At 39.3% G+C, this 16,745-nt stretch overlaps 2 protein-coding genes across 2 annotated transcripts in view; both read left to right on the top strand.

The window, feature by feature from the left end:
- Window positions 1–7,201, top strand: part of NRK (Nik related kinase) — an 85,653-nt gene extending 78,452 nt beyond the window's left edge. Inside the window, exons 29-31 of the mRNA XM_009997108.1 lie at window positions 983–1,142; window positions 5,885–6,024; window positions 6,783–7,201. Of these exons, the coding sequence (XP_009995410.1) occupies window positions 983–1,142; window positions 5,885–6,024; window positions 6,783–6,866 (384 nt within the window). The 3' untranslated portion in view covers window positions 6,867–7,201. The remainder of the gene's footprint in view (window positions 1–982; window positions 1,143–5,884; window positions 6,025–6,782) is intronic.
- Window positions 7,202–12,775: 5,574 nt separating this feature from the next.
- Window positions 12,776–16,745, top strand: part of LOC104388351 (chromosome unknown open reading frame, human CXorf57) — a 23,272-nt gene continuing 19,302 nt past the window's right edge. The window contains exon 1 of the mRNA XM_009997212.1: window positions 12,776–12,827. Coding sequence (XP_009995514.1) covers window positions 12,776–12,827 — 52 coding nt within the window. The remainder of the gene's footprint in view (window positions 12,828–16,745) is intronic.

The following is a 16,745-nucleotide window of genomic DNA, read 5'->3' as shown; positions in this document are numbered from 1 at the left end:
TTGTGCCCTTACGGTGTGCATTAATGTTTGTGCTTGAAGAAAAAAAAAGATTTGTGTGTTGCTGGCTTGTGAAAATGATACAGGAGCTCGAGTCGTGTGCTTCCTAGAAAAATATTACTTGTAGTGGTTTAATTTACTATATAACATCCTTTTTTGAGTAGTGCTTTAGCAAGGAAATGCTTTGGGTTTGTTTTCTAAGGCTGTCCTCTTTTTCTTTTGAAAATGCTTTCATAAAACCCTACCTTCATGGTTGTATACTGAAGACTTTTTTTTCACTGGGGATGTGTTGGCTTCCGGGAGAGATTCTAGTGCATTGAACGGCTGTTAAAATAATTTGTAAGAGTGAAATGCACTGTTCCTGTGGCATGCAGAAAGTGTATGCTGAACAGCATTGAAATGGGGAACTGTTTATAGGAAAGGATGTGGGAAGGGAAGGACAGAAAGTGGCTTCTGTTTGAAAGGTCCAGGTAACTTTTCAACTTGCTGTAAATACTGTTTAGTTTACAGATTGTAGCTTGTGAGTGGGGATAGGGAAATATCATGGAAAGTGAAAGCACTGATTTCCTGGAATGTGGAAGTTTTTGTCCTTTCTCCATCTTCTGAACCAATTGTGAATTCAAATTTATTTCACCTTCTATATATATGATGCCAGTGTTTTGTGAGCGAGTAAGTAAATATTATTGTGTCTCAGTGGCTGCATGGCTTCTTGAAACCAATTAATAGGGGTAAATATAAGTGAAATACTGAACATTGATTTCTTTGCAAACCTACTGTCATATTCAGAGGGGTAAGGAGGGCAGAAAGCCTGTTTCAGAGGCTAGCTAGGAAACCCTACAGCCTTTCTGAACACAGGCGCTTCTTTCACTTTCCATGAGCCATGAACTAGTTCTGTTTATTGCTCTGCCAAGCTAGATTGGATTGATGTAGTCAGTGAAATTGCAGTCCATGTTCTGATATAAATCTTAGTAAAATATGATTCTAGATCCAGGGGACTATTCGCCCACATGCCATTATCATCCTCCCGAATACCAGCGGAATGGAGCTTTTACTCACCTATGAAGATGAAGGCATCTACATTGATATATATGGGCATTTCACAAAGGAGACTGTTTTACAGTGGGGAGAAATGCCAGCATCTGTAGGTACGTATGAAAAACAGCACTTTATTAAATATAAGATCCTGCTGCATGAAGCCTGACTTCTTTATGAGGTGTGTAACCATAAGGAAATGGTTGTGAGGCACATAAAGCAACTTTTGAGCAAACCAGATGTGTAAAGAGTAAACAAATTTATGTGTGTTTGTGTTAGGACAGCCAATGATTGCAATAGGTCTTCACATTTGGATCAGAGAGTTTGTATTCTTGTCACGCTGTTCATTGCATCACACCTTGCCTAAGGAGGCAGCCTGCCATCAGGCTGCAGAGAGAACTGCAGGAACTACCGAGGGAAGAAGGTGCTCTCAGTTGTTCAGAGTCTGTAAAACTTCTCAACTGTAGAGGTCAGTTACTGAGGAGGTCTGTAACTGCTGTCAAATAACCCCTTAATTTTATCACTGTAAATTCAGAGTGCTGCCATCCCAGGGTATTTCTAATAGATTCTCAATCTCTCTGTGCTTGCAGCTGGCTTTGTAGGATGAGATTCTGATTGTATTGTAGCCAGGACAGCTGTTTGTTTCACCTTCCCCAGAGGGCTTCAAGTTAACAGTGTGGGAGAAACCAAGAACAACACAGGCAGATTTTTGTTTTTATTATTTGTTGCTTTTAATTTCTTTCCTGGCTCACTCCTGTTATTCTGCATCTTAAACCAAACATACTAACACACAACAAAAGCCCAAGACACTTACATTGTAGAAAATCATATTATTACCCTGGCAGAAAATGGATGCCACAGTGAAAAAAATTAAGCATGTTCATCTTCCTCCTTTCACTTCTAGCTGGGTAGTTTCAGGAAGAGTCCATCAAAATCAGTAGAATAACACCCTTAAGTAAATGCCAGGTCTGACATTTGTAGAAGGTTTTCAACAGTACTGAGGGCAAGGAGCCCACCTCTGGAACACAAATCATTACAAGACAAATTACTTTTTGCACTGTTTTGATAAAATTTAGCAACAAAACTGCTTCAGTTTCAAAAAACAGGTACAAGGTTATAAGCTGACTGTGCAGTGTGTCCTTCCCTTCACTGAATAGCCCTGTATTCAATTTTCAGCCCATATTCAGAGCTACAGGGTGTAATTAAAATATATCCAGTCAATTCTCCCATTTTTTTCATAAGAATATCTAATGGTCTTTGCTATGTTGAAATTTTACATCCCCTCTGAGTTAATGTTAGAGACACAATAAGAAATAGTAATAAAAAAAACAGCTGCTTGGCCAGGGTAGTAAGGGTTCTAATGAGAAGTATTCAACATTACTGGATGCTGCACTGACAAATGCCACCTGAAGGAGACAGAAGCTTGCAAGAAGCATGTTGTTACAGGATGTGCTTCCTCAGGCATTACTAAAAGGCACAAACTTACTTAACATGGATGTTTTCTTCAAACTCTAATGTCCTGTCCACCTTTTGGTGTGCATATATATGATTTTCATAAATGTTTAGACTGGCCTTTGTTTTGCCACGTGTACTGCATTGTTTAGAACTCCTTTTTCTGCCTTGGGAAGAAACTTTTAAAATCAGATGCATTTATATAAGCATTCTGACAGAAATTAACCCTAATCTCACCATTTAATACTTTTTAAATCTTGGGTGTTACTTGTAACTATTAGAGGCTTTTCTAGTTTTATTATTCCTAGAGTCACTGTTACTGGACAGATACTGTGTTTCAAAGACAGCCGTGTATGAGGGTTTTCTTGCATCCTGCTTTAGCAAAGGGAATATTGCAAGAAGGGTCTAGTAGACCTATGACTCCTTGGAAAGTTTCTGTCACTGGGCATGATTGCTCTCAAAGCTTTTTCACTTAATCTAGATAGAGTTTAAGGGAACACTTCAGAAGTGAAGCCAAGAGAGCTTGAGTCCTTTCTCCTAGTGTTGCTGAAAGTACTGAATCATCATCACAGATTGGAGAGATGGTTTTGTAAAGCATTCTTGTAGACAGGAAATCACACTGCCTTAACTTCAGTAAAAATGTCCTTGCATGTAACCCAGCTGGCAGTGAAGTGAATAAAGCTTAACACTTTGGACCAGCTGAATATGTGATCCTTTGTGCCAGTTAATTACTCTGATTTAAAACATACTTTGGTATCCATCTGGCTAGGCATGATATTTTCACTTTCTCAAGGTTGATTACATCCTAATAGAAGGAAAAACATTTGGACATTTGCCTTTCCACGTGCTCATGCAGCTATTTCTCCTGTTCTTCAGCACAGCAGTATGATGATCATTTGCATGGAAAGCTATCAGCATGAAATTGCCAAAGCATTTTTTGCTACAGTATTTTAGGGCAGTTAAAAGGGAAGAGAATGGATAAGATACTTCTGCAGGTAGCATCCTGTCTGAATTTCACTATATAGAAGCTAGGAGTCTTGTCTATGTGAATAGTTTTCTCTGTAGTCAGTCTAGAGAAATGGGCACCACCAAATGGGAAGGTGGTGCCTATCCAGAGACAGGTAGCTAGGACAGGCATAATGAAACATTCTGCTGAGGAAGCAGAGGGTGAGTTACATGAAATGTTTTAGATGGTAAGGTCAGGAGAGCTGAGGAAACAGCTGGCACCTTGAAGAGCTTCTCCCAGTGCTCAGAAATCAAGAGGGTAGGTTTCCTCTGGAAGGAAAGGTGTTGGTATCCATCCATCCATGTCTTTGTTTGTGGTTCTGCAGATTCCTCAGCTAAAGGAAGGCTCCAGAAAGCCCCTCTCAGTTGTCATTTGAGAGTTTTCCAATGTTAGCTTGAGAACCCTTGCATTTCTGCTGCAGCACTTCTGGTATCTCAGAAGTGCATTTCTTTGGAACAGAAATAGTCTTTGTGATGTGGTACAGGATTAATTTGACTTCTGATTGGAATCACATTTCCACTAAAACCAAATTAACGAAACTTGTAACTCAACACACAATTTAAAACCAAGAGCTCTGTTAACTATTATTTTAATAATTGTTTCCCACTAGCTCCTATTAATTTTCTTGATTCTTTGAAATTCTTGGCTCCAGACAAAAAGCATTAATTATTATGAGAAGTATGAATAACTATGTTATTTGAATGGCCAAACTTAGGGGGAACTTGAAAATTTCATGAGATCCCATTTTCCTGGAATTTCCAGACATGTTACAGACCTCCTAGAGCGCTCTCTTGTCACCCTTAGCTCAGTTCCTGATTTCTTTGAACAATTATTTTGAAACAAAACTTCTGTAGCTGGTGAGAATATCTTGACTACAAACAATAAAAAGTTGTTTGTATTATAATGGATGCCTCAACCTACTCACCAGTTCTTGAAACAGTTGCTTTCCAACTCATGCATAGAAAATGCCTGCTCATATCCAAATGATTCCTGTTGGCCAGCTTTCCTGTGCCCTTTTGCCTCAGGAATCAGCAAAATGTCTCCATACAAGCAAACTGTCACCCCAGACACATTTCTAGGTTGGGTGATTAGTTCTACTAGAATATTTGTAAAGCAGTGAGTGACGACTGGGAGCAGAGAAGCTTTGGAACAGAGATGCATAGAAACATACATGTTAGGAAAAAAAATTAAAAAGGTTTAGTCATATGTAGTCCCAGCTTGTGTGGGGTGGTTAGGGGACTGCATGTGCTAGCCCCTTTGTCCAGTACAATCTAACCAAAACATACAGCAGAAAATCATCTGCCTTCCATCGCCAATTTTTTAATTTTTTACTTTATTCAGCCTTAAGGTTTCTCCCCTGCTTGATTTTGACTCTTTAGCCTCTCCCATTTACTGAAAGTTCTCCACAGCTGTGACTGGAGGAAGAAAAATTGCCTCTACATAACTAACGGCAGCGAAACTATTTTAAAAGAATTGCACAAGAGAAGTTATCATCTTCTTCCTCAGTTTTCCTACTCAAAATTGCTTAACTTTGGGGGCAGTATATCCCACATGACTGAGATGCTGGGGAAGAATTCTCTTGCTCTCAGCTCTAGTGGTAGGGAAGCCTTCAATGTGCACAAAGAATAACTGAAAGGGAAGTCTACTAAACAGATTCGGAGAAAATTCATGGAACTAAAACCAAAAAACACTGTAGCCAAACCACATATGTTTCCCAGGAGATATAATTTTCACACACTTGTTCTGAAAATAATTATAAATGAACATTACACCAAATGAATCATGCCACAGTCTCAAGATTCAAAAGTATTCAGGTTTCAGACTAAGCTGAACTCCCCAGTAAATACAAACCCAACTTTCTAATGGGAGGGTATAGATAAGACAGTCAAGACTTTTCTTGGACATGAAGAGTGAAAGGATGAGAGGCAAAGTGGGCATAATTTGCACCAAGAGAAGTTCCAGTTTAGTATTAGAAAGACATTTTAAACCTTGATAGTCATGATGCGTTGCAGAAGGGCCTCAGAGAGGTTGTGAAATATCCATTAAAACATGTCTGGACAAGGTCCTGAGTAACCTTGTCTGCTTTAGTCTTGCTTTGGGGGGCAGGGGTTAAACAAGATACCCTTCAGAGGGTTCCTCCAACCTTTAGTAATTCTAAAATACACAACAGTAGCATATTAAAGATTTATATCTAGAGTCCAAAATAAGCCTGACAGGAGAAAGTGAAATTTAGTTACTGTTCCCAAGGCTTTTTGTGTAAACTTAAAATACAAATAATTCAGAATATATTGTTATCAAAGAGAAACGCTTCAGATTCATCTTGACATAAATGAGGCAAGAATCAGTCCTTCAGCTGTTAAACAGTGTAAAATATCTTTACTTCTCTTGTTTTTTTAGCTTATCTTCAATCTAATCAGGTCATGGGCTGGGGAGAGAAGGCGATTGAACTACGCTCTGTGGAAACAGGAAATCTGGAAGGAGTATTTATGCATAAGAAAGCACAGAAGCTGAAATTTCTATGTGAAAGAAATGACAAGGTACAGAAATTAAGACACTGGTTTTTTTTTACCTTAGTATAACTTCCCCATTCAAAGCAGAAGTAGTCACTGACCCCACAAAGCACATGCTATGGATATGCCACACTTTCACACCAGCCTGCTTTAGCCAGCTCTTTCAGCTCCTACTGCATCCAGCCTTAACTGCTGCCAGAGGTGGCAACAAACACAGACATTGCCAGCTGGCCAGACTCCAGCACGACTGGTGTAGAGGGGAGGGCTGCTGAGCCAGCCATGATAATGCCTAACTCCAGGATGGCCTCTCCTGAGCTACTGAAATTACATGCAATTCAAAGCAGCCATCATGGAAAATAAACCAAACAACTCAATGCTCAAATATTTGAGATTTTGCAGACACTAGAGCACAGATAATCAAGTATTGTTTCTCACATACTGCTGTGCTTGATAAATGTTGTGACGCCAGCTTAGTCCCAGTGACACACTTAGAAAACTGGGGCCCCGAAACTACTTAGATTAGTTATTTTTAAATGGTCTCTTGTGTCTGTCCAAATAGGAAAAGAAATATATATATGTATAAAGTAAGAAAAAAATCCCTGTTGTATCACAAGAATGGTTTCACTTCCAAAAGTTTGTCATGGGATTAAAAATTGATTTCTGACATACATATGTTCTTGTATTTGGGACTGTGGCATTCTCAGATTTCCCGTATTGGTAAATATATTCTCATAAATGTAAACTGACAGTAACATGTTGTTTGTTTGTTTGTTTTTCCTTTCAAGGTGTTCTTTGCATCTGTACAGTCAGGAGGCAGCAGTCAAATATACTTTATGACTCTTGGTCAAAATGTATTATTCAACTGGTAAATCACATAAAAATGAAGGATGCTTTGAAATTCCCTGTAGGTATCAGTGTAAAATGCTTGGGGGTAATATACACGAATTTGCACTTTTTACCTACAAAAATGTTGTTATTATTAACTTATCAAAATCCATATTCTTTCCATTTGAAAATAATGCTATTTTCCTGTCAAAGTATTGTGAACATGTTTAGTTTGTCTTTTAAAATATGTTGCAAACCAAGATTGTATTCACAGTGTTAGAACAACTTTAATGAAGAATGTAGCCAATATTAGAAGCTCCTGTACTCTGAAAAGTGCACAGTTTCATTTTCACAGATGATGTAATGTTGTTATCTTGAATTGAAGTCTCTTTTTTGGACAGCAGCATCTGTAGGTAGATATAAAAACCCAAACAAGTTGGGTAGCAAATTTGAATCTACTTTATTTTTAATTGGGTTTTGGCTGGTTTTGCATTTTAAGCAAGCTGTTACTGTTTCACTGAGACTCACTTGTCCAGATGTTCTAGCCGAAGAGCAATGGGTTCATGATGGGGCCTAACATGGATGGGGACGCTTGAGGGATTGTCTCCTGTGCTGGGCAGGCAGATGCATTCCACTGCAGAGCTGTAAAAGCAACTATTTCTAGATGTGCCCCAGCTGGTAGATTTTACAAAACGCAGGGGACAGACTTCCATGTTTCTCTCAGGGCTGGATGCCTGAGCCCGAAGACACAGTTACTGTAGAATGTATTTGTAAAAATAGTTTAAATAGTAGTTTGTCAAAATCATATATGCAAAAAGCATTCCAGACCTGAACATGTAACTTTATTCAAACACAAGACCCACGCTCATATATGAGTTGATTTAAAGGCACTACCCACGTATAGAAGGGCACAGGATCAGGCACCTTCCTCCCTTCTTGCTCTTTCAGCATCAAGTTTTCATGTATTTGTAAATATAATCTTTCCACAATGGATGTTAAGATTAACAAATGTATTCTTACTATTGTTACAAAAATATCCAAAGAGTTAATCTATTATAAATAGAAAATATAAATAATTTCAGGTGCTTTCTATGCTAATTACATCTAAATAAAGCCGCATCCACTAGTGTTACTGGTGCCAGTGTTTCTGCATAAACTCTGTTCTCAGGGGCTTGTAACTTGGCCATAAAACTATATAGATATAATATATATATGTATACTATATATAATAATATACTATTATTAAATTGTAGGGTTTAATGCAATCCTCATTTAGCTGATTTTTGGATGTGCTTTGAAAATGTAAAGCATCGAATATAATACAAAAAAATCTCATTCCAGCCATGATACAGTATGGAGGACACTGTAGGCAAAAGTGAAATCATTAGCTACAGTGTTTGAAAATAGATATTTTTTACTTGAAATATGCGATACTGAAAGGTGCAGGAAAAGTGTTTTGGAATATCTGGTCGTCTACCTCAAGGATAATAATTCAAAGTTGACAAAGGGGAGAAATAAAGTTGTTAGAACTGGTAACTGTTTTGTACAGTATGTCAGGTGATATTAGTGTTAGCAGTCATGCTGTGACTGGCAGGTGCTCAGAATGCAACCATCAGCTCCAGAACTGGTATCCTCATATATGTCAGCAGAGAATCAAACTAGTGACTAATCACCTTTTTTTTTCCCCCCCTTCCCTGTGCTGGCATCTCAGCTGCTGCAGGCAGACCAGAGATGCATACACTGTTGCTGTCTAGGTGCTTTGGCTGTGCGGAAGACTGTACTTTCCAAAGTTATTAACCTAGCACTTTTCATTAGCAATAGCTTATCTCAAAATGGAAAGTGTTTTTTATGAAGTGTTTTCCTTTAAAATGTTTTAACTTAGAGAAAAAAATAGAAAAATAAGTCTAAGGCCATACTAAAAAAAATCTCCAGTTAAATACTCAAAGTGGTTCTTACTGTACACAGATAATCAGCTTGTGTGCAGACTTTAAATCTGACTGGTATCTTGTGCTGGGGTGGAGCTGTGTGAGAACAGGAGGTCTCTGTCTATTTGTAGGGATGTTCCTACCTGTTGCCAATGCTAGGATTGCTGCAAATGAGCAAAACATTACTTGGCTTCCTGTGATTCTGATCACTGGGCTTGTTTTGTTCAACTTTCAGAAAAACAAAACAAAAAACCCCAAACAAACACAAACCTGGAACAGGAACAGAGATGAAAGTTACAATTGTAGGCAAAAATATTTTGCAGACAATCAGAAATACAAATTACTTGCTTTTGACTTAAAAAGCCTAAGAGACTGTGAAGAACAGCTTTCATTTTGTACCCTGTTGGTGTGCAAAACTTGCTTATGCTATAAGCAATCAGTGATCCAGGCTGCCCTATAATACTTGTTTAAAGTGTGTTTATCTCAGCAGCCTCTGGATTACATGGGATGCATGTGAATTTTTTCCCTCTCCCATTTTGGTGTCAACAGGTAGGAGGCAGATTTTCCCTGATGTTAGGCACTAGTTAAAGAGAACTTAGCAGAGAAGAGTGGGAATTTAGAACCACCCGTATCAACAGATTAAAAAGCAAGTGTAAACAAACTTGTTTAATACTATTGTAACAGAGAAGTGTGACAGTAAGTCACTGTAAAGATGTTTAGTTCCATACCAAGAGGGGTGAAAAAAAAAGTTCAAGAGAAGGAATGTGCCCTATTACATTGGTAGTTCAATTTTTAATTGTTTCCTTCTATTAGCACTCTTTTTTCCCCAGCTATGATTCAAGGCAGTTAATTGGATTTTCACTTGTCACTTTGTGAAAAAACATTGGAATGACTGGGGTTATATTGGTGGGTAAATATAGAAAGAATGAAGCCCTTAGAGGTAAATACTTTTAAAGGATTGAGAAGTGGTACAGCAAATAGCACCTGGATGAAACAAGAAGACTGTGGCATTTTCTCTTTATTAAGAGAAAGTCAGAAGATGGTTGAAGATGGAAAGAGCCTAGAGGTATTGAGAAGAGTAACAGAAGAGAGTGGAAGTGACTGAAAGAGGAGGGAAAAGCTGAAGAAAATAAATAGGAATAGCCAAAGGGGAGGGAGTGGATGTCTGCAACAGTGTATTGCTGTAGGAGGAGTAAAAATGCTTTATGAGATGTTAAGGAAAAGAAAGTAACCAAAGAAACGGAAAGGTATCTGAAGTGGCAGAGTGGTCTGAACACTGAGTGAGAGTGTTCTGAAAAACTGTTCAGCTCAAAGCAAAAGTTAAAAGGCTAGAAGGAAAAAATTAATTCCAGAGACCCAAGTTTATCCTGACAGAAACTTAGCTATGCAAAAGGTGCAACAGATTTGTAGTTTCATTTTGTGAGGTGTTTCTCTAGCTGTACCCTTTCCCTAATGTTAAGACCAAGGAGTGAACTGCTTCACAGTGTGTTTTTCTAGTGATGTCACTTTGACGTGAACAAATGCTATAGGGACAGAAGGGCAGAAGGTTAAGGATCCATGTCTATAATCCCTTGGTACATACAGTATCCTAATGTCACATTTGCCAAACAAGACTGCACTGATACTGCAGCAAGACAGTGTTGTATGTGCCTGCATTCATTTTAGGAATTTTCTATTCTGCAGCCTGAACCTTGACACATGCCTTCAAAACCTGGGAACAACGCAAGCTATGTACTGTACATTATGTATTGTTCCCTAATGTTGAAATTGTACAGCTGAAATGGTAATAAAATATTCTGAAAAATCAAAACTAGTATTGTGATTGTTGATTCTGTTATAGTGGCATAAGCTGTAGTAAAAATCATAGAAAGCTTTGTGGTTGTTTTTTTCAAATCCAGTCAGTATCCCTAAGGAAACAGGCACATTTGGCTACATAGACAAAATGAATACATCTCCCTGCAGTGGATAAAGATGTTGAGGTGACAGTGTGAGAGTTCAGCCTAGACAGAGTGCTGGTAAGGGTGACAGCCAGCACCATGCTGTGTGTTTTGCTAATGAGCTTCACATTTGAGTTTCTGTGCTTCCACCTTTCTCTTCACACAAGCACCCAGTGGGATGAGGGCAGTGGAACTGGAGGGCAGTGGAACTGGAGTGCAGTGACAGTCTGCAGTCAGTGACACAGCAAGAGCTGACTCTTACTTCTGTGTACCAGCCTGAGTGCCAGGTTAGCCCAATTCACTTTTCTCAGGTATGCACATGCAGGCTTTGCTCCACATATAAAATTAATTGCTCTACAAAACATGAGGTGTGATAGCACATTTTAACTGTACCACTTAAGAGTAAGAATCAGGGAATTTGCCATTTATGCCAGTGTTGGGAGTTGGAAAGGGTAAGACTGTGAGGCAAGACTTCTCTTAATTTTTTTAAATTAAGAGTATTTTTCATCAATGTTTTATCTCTTTTAAGCTAGCAGAGCAAGCTGTTTCCAGTATTTGATGTATGGAGCGGGAGCTGTATCATAAGTTTAATGGTATAATAGTTGCTTGATTAGTAGATGGTTTAGTTCTGCCAGTCATTATTGTTCTTCCCACCAAAAGTTATTTCTAAGATCCAGGGGTACAGTACACCTGGATTATTCCACACCAGCTTCTTCAAACAAGTTTCACTCCCCAGGACAACAGGAAAAAATATCAGGCTTGAGTCCAGTACAATTCTGTCTGTTATACAGGAGATTTTATCTCACTTTTAATTGCTTACCCCCTTTAAAATCAGGAATAACTAGTCAGTAGAGAAAAGCAAGAATTCTGGCTTCCTGCTTTACTTGTGATTCAGTTCTGCACTGATGACTCTTATGAAAAAAAAGTGCAGTGAATAATAGCTGCATTATTAGTGGATTGTAAAATATCACTAATGTGGAAAAAACTTGCCTATAAATAAAAAGTATTGTTTTCTAGAACCAGCATGAAAAAATCTTGCACCCAGTCCCATATATGTGAAAAGAACTGCAGGTGAGGATCCAAGGGTTTACACTTTTGAAGTGATCCTTTGTTGTTTCCGATTGTAGATGTGTGTTACCTTGCCAAAGGTGAGTAATATGTACAGTGAGAAATGCTGATCGTCTTAAGTTTCCCCCTGCTTCAAAGCAGGATACAGTTTCCATCTTTTATATCAGTGATTACTAGTTAATTTTCTCATCCTCTCTCCCCTACTCCCAATCCTAACTTCAGCCAAGATGCTTCTACAGTTTCCAGGAAAAATGGTAGGGACAGTATTTGCCTTGTCCATGTTTGTTTTTACAAAAAGAAGGAAACAAACTTCTCCCATCACAAGATAAAAAAACAAACAAACAGTTCTGGGGCCAGGTAACATAGCCCAGCCAAAAAACAGCACTACAGGTGGTATGGGATAGGAAATTGCAGTCTGCAGGCAAAGTAAAACTGGAAAAAAAGCCCAGAGATGAGAGCACATAAAGGCAATTCCAAATCTAACCTATGCTTACTAGGTATGGGGATCAATACACCCCGTCTAGACAAGTACTAAAATGTTATTTGTATTTTTATCTGACTTATATGCTAAGCTCAATCCCTACAGCAGATGCTATAAAGAATACTAGAGGAAGTGTTGCATGGGCTAGTAATCAAAATTTTCTCCCCCACCCCTTGCTCATGGCACTGACTGACATGCAAGTGGGCTGCAAACCCATTTAATCAGTGGTGTGCCAGCAGTCAAGAGTAGTTATCTCATCTTACCCTTAAAAATAGGAATATTCTGTGGTAAATATTGACTAAATAAAAAGCAAGTGTAGCCCAACTAAGGCACTCATTTGTGTGACTACTAAGTAAAATTAAAACTTATTTGAAATAAGTCTTTTCCTCATCATTCTATCTCATGATCTGCTCCCCGTCCTGACTTCTTCAATTAAAATACTATTTAGAAAACAGAAAGTTGCAAATTGCTAGAAGACAAACCCACTTGGAGACACAGGACCGTCCATATTGATTAATTTGCTTCTGGCATATGAGCAAATCATGGAAGAGGTGCATACTGGACTCCAGAAGAACAACTTTCTGATGTCAACAGGTAAGGTTAGGCCTCAACTTGCCCTTTCTTAAGGTAGCAGCCAGGATCAAGCTCACACATTATTTAGTCCCTTCCTCCTCCACACTCACTTCATTCCAGCCCTATCTGCTTCTTAGCCTGCATCTTTTTTCTGCTGCATATTCTGTAACAGTATATTGGTGCCAAAAGGCAATAGTGAGAGGGCCAATAGATTTTTACCTAACACAAGAAAGCAACCATTTATTTAGAATCTGCAAGGTAGCAAAAAAAAAGGCCAAAAAGCAGAGGCATTCATTAGCAGGCACTGATAAGGAACATAGGGAATTCCTCTCTCCCTGGCAGGTACTGCCTCACCCTTAAGAACACCTCAAACTTAATGTGACTTGACAGTAGAAGTGCCCTGATTAAACTGACTAGCCACCCTGCACCTAAAAGCATAGCTGTAACAATTTGTATCTTACCACCACAAAACAAACATCTGCAAACTAAAACAATGCCAGTCCAAAGTGAAAACATTTGTGGTTTTGTCTCATCATGGGAAAAACTAAAATATTTTCTTTAATTTGCAACTCTTTGCCAAACAGTAGAGCAAGGCAATAAGATCCAGCTACACACAATGGAGTTACATAATGTATCAAACAAACTAAATAGCTTTGTATTACCTATTGCTACTGGAGCTCCAATGAAATTGCATTTTAATTTTAGTTTTGTTTTATATTTAAAAGTAGTTTGTTTCATGGTACCAAATTGCTCTTGGAATGAAATTGTTTCTCCAAAGACTATAATAACTAGCTTACAAGTCCAGGGCTACATTTAGGTGGCTGTATTTAAGTTAAATGAAACATGAGCAAACCAGCAGTCTATATAAATGTTTTCTGTAGAGTCTAAAATCTGAACAATCACAGACTGGTTTGGGTTGGAAGGGACCTTAAAGATCATCTAGTTTCAACCCCCCTGACATGGGCAGGGACACCTCCTACTAGACCAGGTTACTTCAAGCCGCATCCAGCCTGGCATTGAGCACTTCAGGGATGGGGCATCCACAGCTTCCCTGGACAACCTGTGCCAGTGTCCCACTACCCTCACAGAGAAGAATAATAGAGGACAAAAGCAATAACATTCAAAGTTCCACATTAAAAAAGTTTAATAAATCTTTGTGATGATAGCCCACCACTTTCTTAAACTGCTCTTCAAAGTGTGTAGAGCTGATTAAAGGGCAAGAGGATGTCTGCTGGGTAATCACCTGGAATGTTACTTTCCCATTATTTAATAACTTCCTGTTATTTTCTAGGTAGATTTAACAAAAACACCAAGGAAATAATAGTGAAATATATTAGAAAGGCTCTTCCACTTCTGTCCTCAAAACATTTTGTGGCAAACAATTGTGCTTTACAAGAAGTATCATGATCTTGCACAATAGCTCATTTTTTTAAAATCTGGATCATCACCTTTTATTCTTCTGTGCCTTTTCTTTCTCTAACATACACTAAATGTACTGTTTAACAGAATGTAATCATGTCCTACTACTCAGTGTAGCCTCTTCCTCACTGGCACTGCTATAGAGGCTAACTCTTGTTTTTCTTAAGGTTTGTTGCACACAAAAGCTGAAATACTTGGCTGCTAATTATGTCTGAGAATTTGAGACTATTGATTCACCAGAGGTCAACACTGGTACATTCCAAGACACTTAGTCATAGGTCTGTGACAAATTATAGTCTTCAATGAGCTGCTTACATGCCTCAGTGGAACAGGTGCAACATAACAGTGAGCTCTTGGGTTTTGTGATTCTGATGCAGCCCCTCTGCAGATCGATCATCACCCTTCATTACTGAGTCTTCAGGTGTTTCTGAACCTCCAGTTTCTAATGCAATCACATGTATCCCACCATCAGGTATGGCAGGGAAATCACCTCTAGAGGAACTGACAGACAAACTGTCAAAAAACATGCTGTTGATATGCTGTCAGCAAGTGATCAACCCTGTTCCACTTTTGAAATGGGTATATTAGCTGGACCTCTGCTGGTGAGAAAGAACGTAACAGGAGCACATTCCCAAGAGAGGGAACTACCTTGTATCTGAAACTGCAATGCATACAAATTTACCCAAAATTATAAACTATTAACTGTATTATCAGTCCATTAGCACTCCACAAAAGCTACAGCTTCAGAGTTTTCATGACTGAAAACACAGTGACATAAACTAATAAAAAAATGTTGACAACAGATATAACAACTACCTCTGCTATAAAATCACAGAATCACAGAATCCTAGGGGTTGGAAGGGACCTTGAAAGCTCATCTAGTCCAACCCCCCTGCCAGAGCAGGGTCACCCAGAGTACATCACACAGGAACGCATCCAGCTGGGGTTTGAATGTCTCCAGTGAAGGAGACTCCACAACCTCTCTGGGCAGCCTGTCTCAGGGCTCTGTCACTCTCACAGTAAAAAAAAAAATGTTTCTGATATTCACATTGAATCTCAAAAAACCAAATACCTTTTTTCTGCAAGTCACATCATGAGCACAGACAGAAGTGGAGAGAAGCCTACAGATTAATTTTACTAGCTGAAAAAGAAGTCTACAACACAACCCTCCAGATAAGGGTTGCATGTGATGTGAAAACACATTCTGTGCAACCTCAGTAAAAAGGTATTTGAGTCATGTTCACTTTTTAAAATTGTAAATGCCATCTTATCAGACCACACAACAGGTAATGTGTTTACTGGAGAAAAAAAAAAAAAAAGACACCACACAGAAGTTTGACTCAATACCCTGGCTTTAACAGAAATGTCAAGATTAACATTATTTTTTACTTTTCTCACTACGGATTGCACTGTTACATAAAAATCCATAAATTCATACCATTCCTCGGGCAGTCCAAAGGCCTAGGTTTTATATCCCCTTGACTAGTTTTTCAGTCTGTTTTAAATGGTTAAGCAAAAAGTTTTCCCATTTCCCTAAAGTAAATGCTCCAGAATGGCAGAGGCAGTAGAGTAAGAATACAATTATTCTCAAACTGTGAGCTCAGAAAACTGCTTCTGGCCCTTGGCATGCAGCAACTCTGCCTAAACTGCAGCCCTGCTTTGGTATTCTGGATTTTCAGAGGCTATCAGGACCAGTGACACTAGAAATACTGGAAACTGCTTCTCTTCTTCCTCTTCCTGCTCCTTTATCTTTACCCCTCTGTCCTGCTGCTTTACAGCCTAATGTTTTCTCTGATAGAAGAAAATACATATATGAGCAGATGCTAATAAAGTATTAAATACAAAGTTCTAATCCCCAGAAGTTTAATACCTTAAGTGACCTTGGTGTCATAAAAAAGGAGGATCTTGATAATAGCAGAGGAATGAGAATTAATAAAGTAAGGTCAAGGGAGCACTAGCAAGAATTTAATAGATGGCAGCTAAACCATTGTTGTTGGAAACAACAGCAGAGAATGACCCAGGTGACTTTTTCAACCAGGACTATTGCGATTACCAACACGTGCAACTATGAAACGGATAAATCCAATTAGACATCTCAGTAACAACTAGGCACAGGTTCGTCTTGAGGGAGAAGCAGTAAGAAAGGTGGAGTCTCCCTCTCTGGAGACATTCAGAACCTGCCTGGACATGTTCCTGTGTGATGTGCTCTGGGTGACCCTGCTCTGGCAGGGGGGTTGGACTGGGTGATCTTTTGAGGTCCCTTCCAACCCCCAGGATTCTGTGATGAGACTCATGACGCAGTTTAATCACAAGGGAACGAGGAGCAGGTGCAGCACAGAGGCTGGGTCGGGGGAAGGCGCTCGCAGGTAGCGGGAGGCCGGCAGGGCCCCCGGGGCAGCGGGACCGGGCTGCAGGCGGGCAGCGGAGCGCGGCCCCGCCCCACTTCCTAACGAGCAAGCCCGGCGGAGGAGCCGCCCCCGGGGCGGGGGTTTCCCAAGGCGTCTCCCCGGCCCCCGGTGG

Source organism: Chaetura pelagica, unplaced genomic scaffold (assembly GCF_000747805.2).
Source record: "Chaetura pelagica isolate M959 unplaced genomic scaffold, ChaPel_1.0 scaffold344, whole genome shotgun sequence".
NCBI classification, from domain to species: Eukaryota; Metazoa; Chordata; class Aves; order Apodiformes; family Apodidae; genus Chaetura; species Chaetura pelagica.
This window is presented reverse-complemented; position numbering and strand designations above follow the sequence as displayed.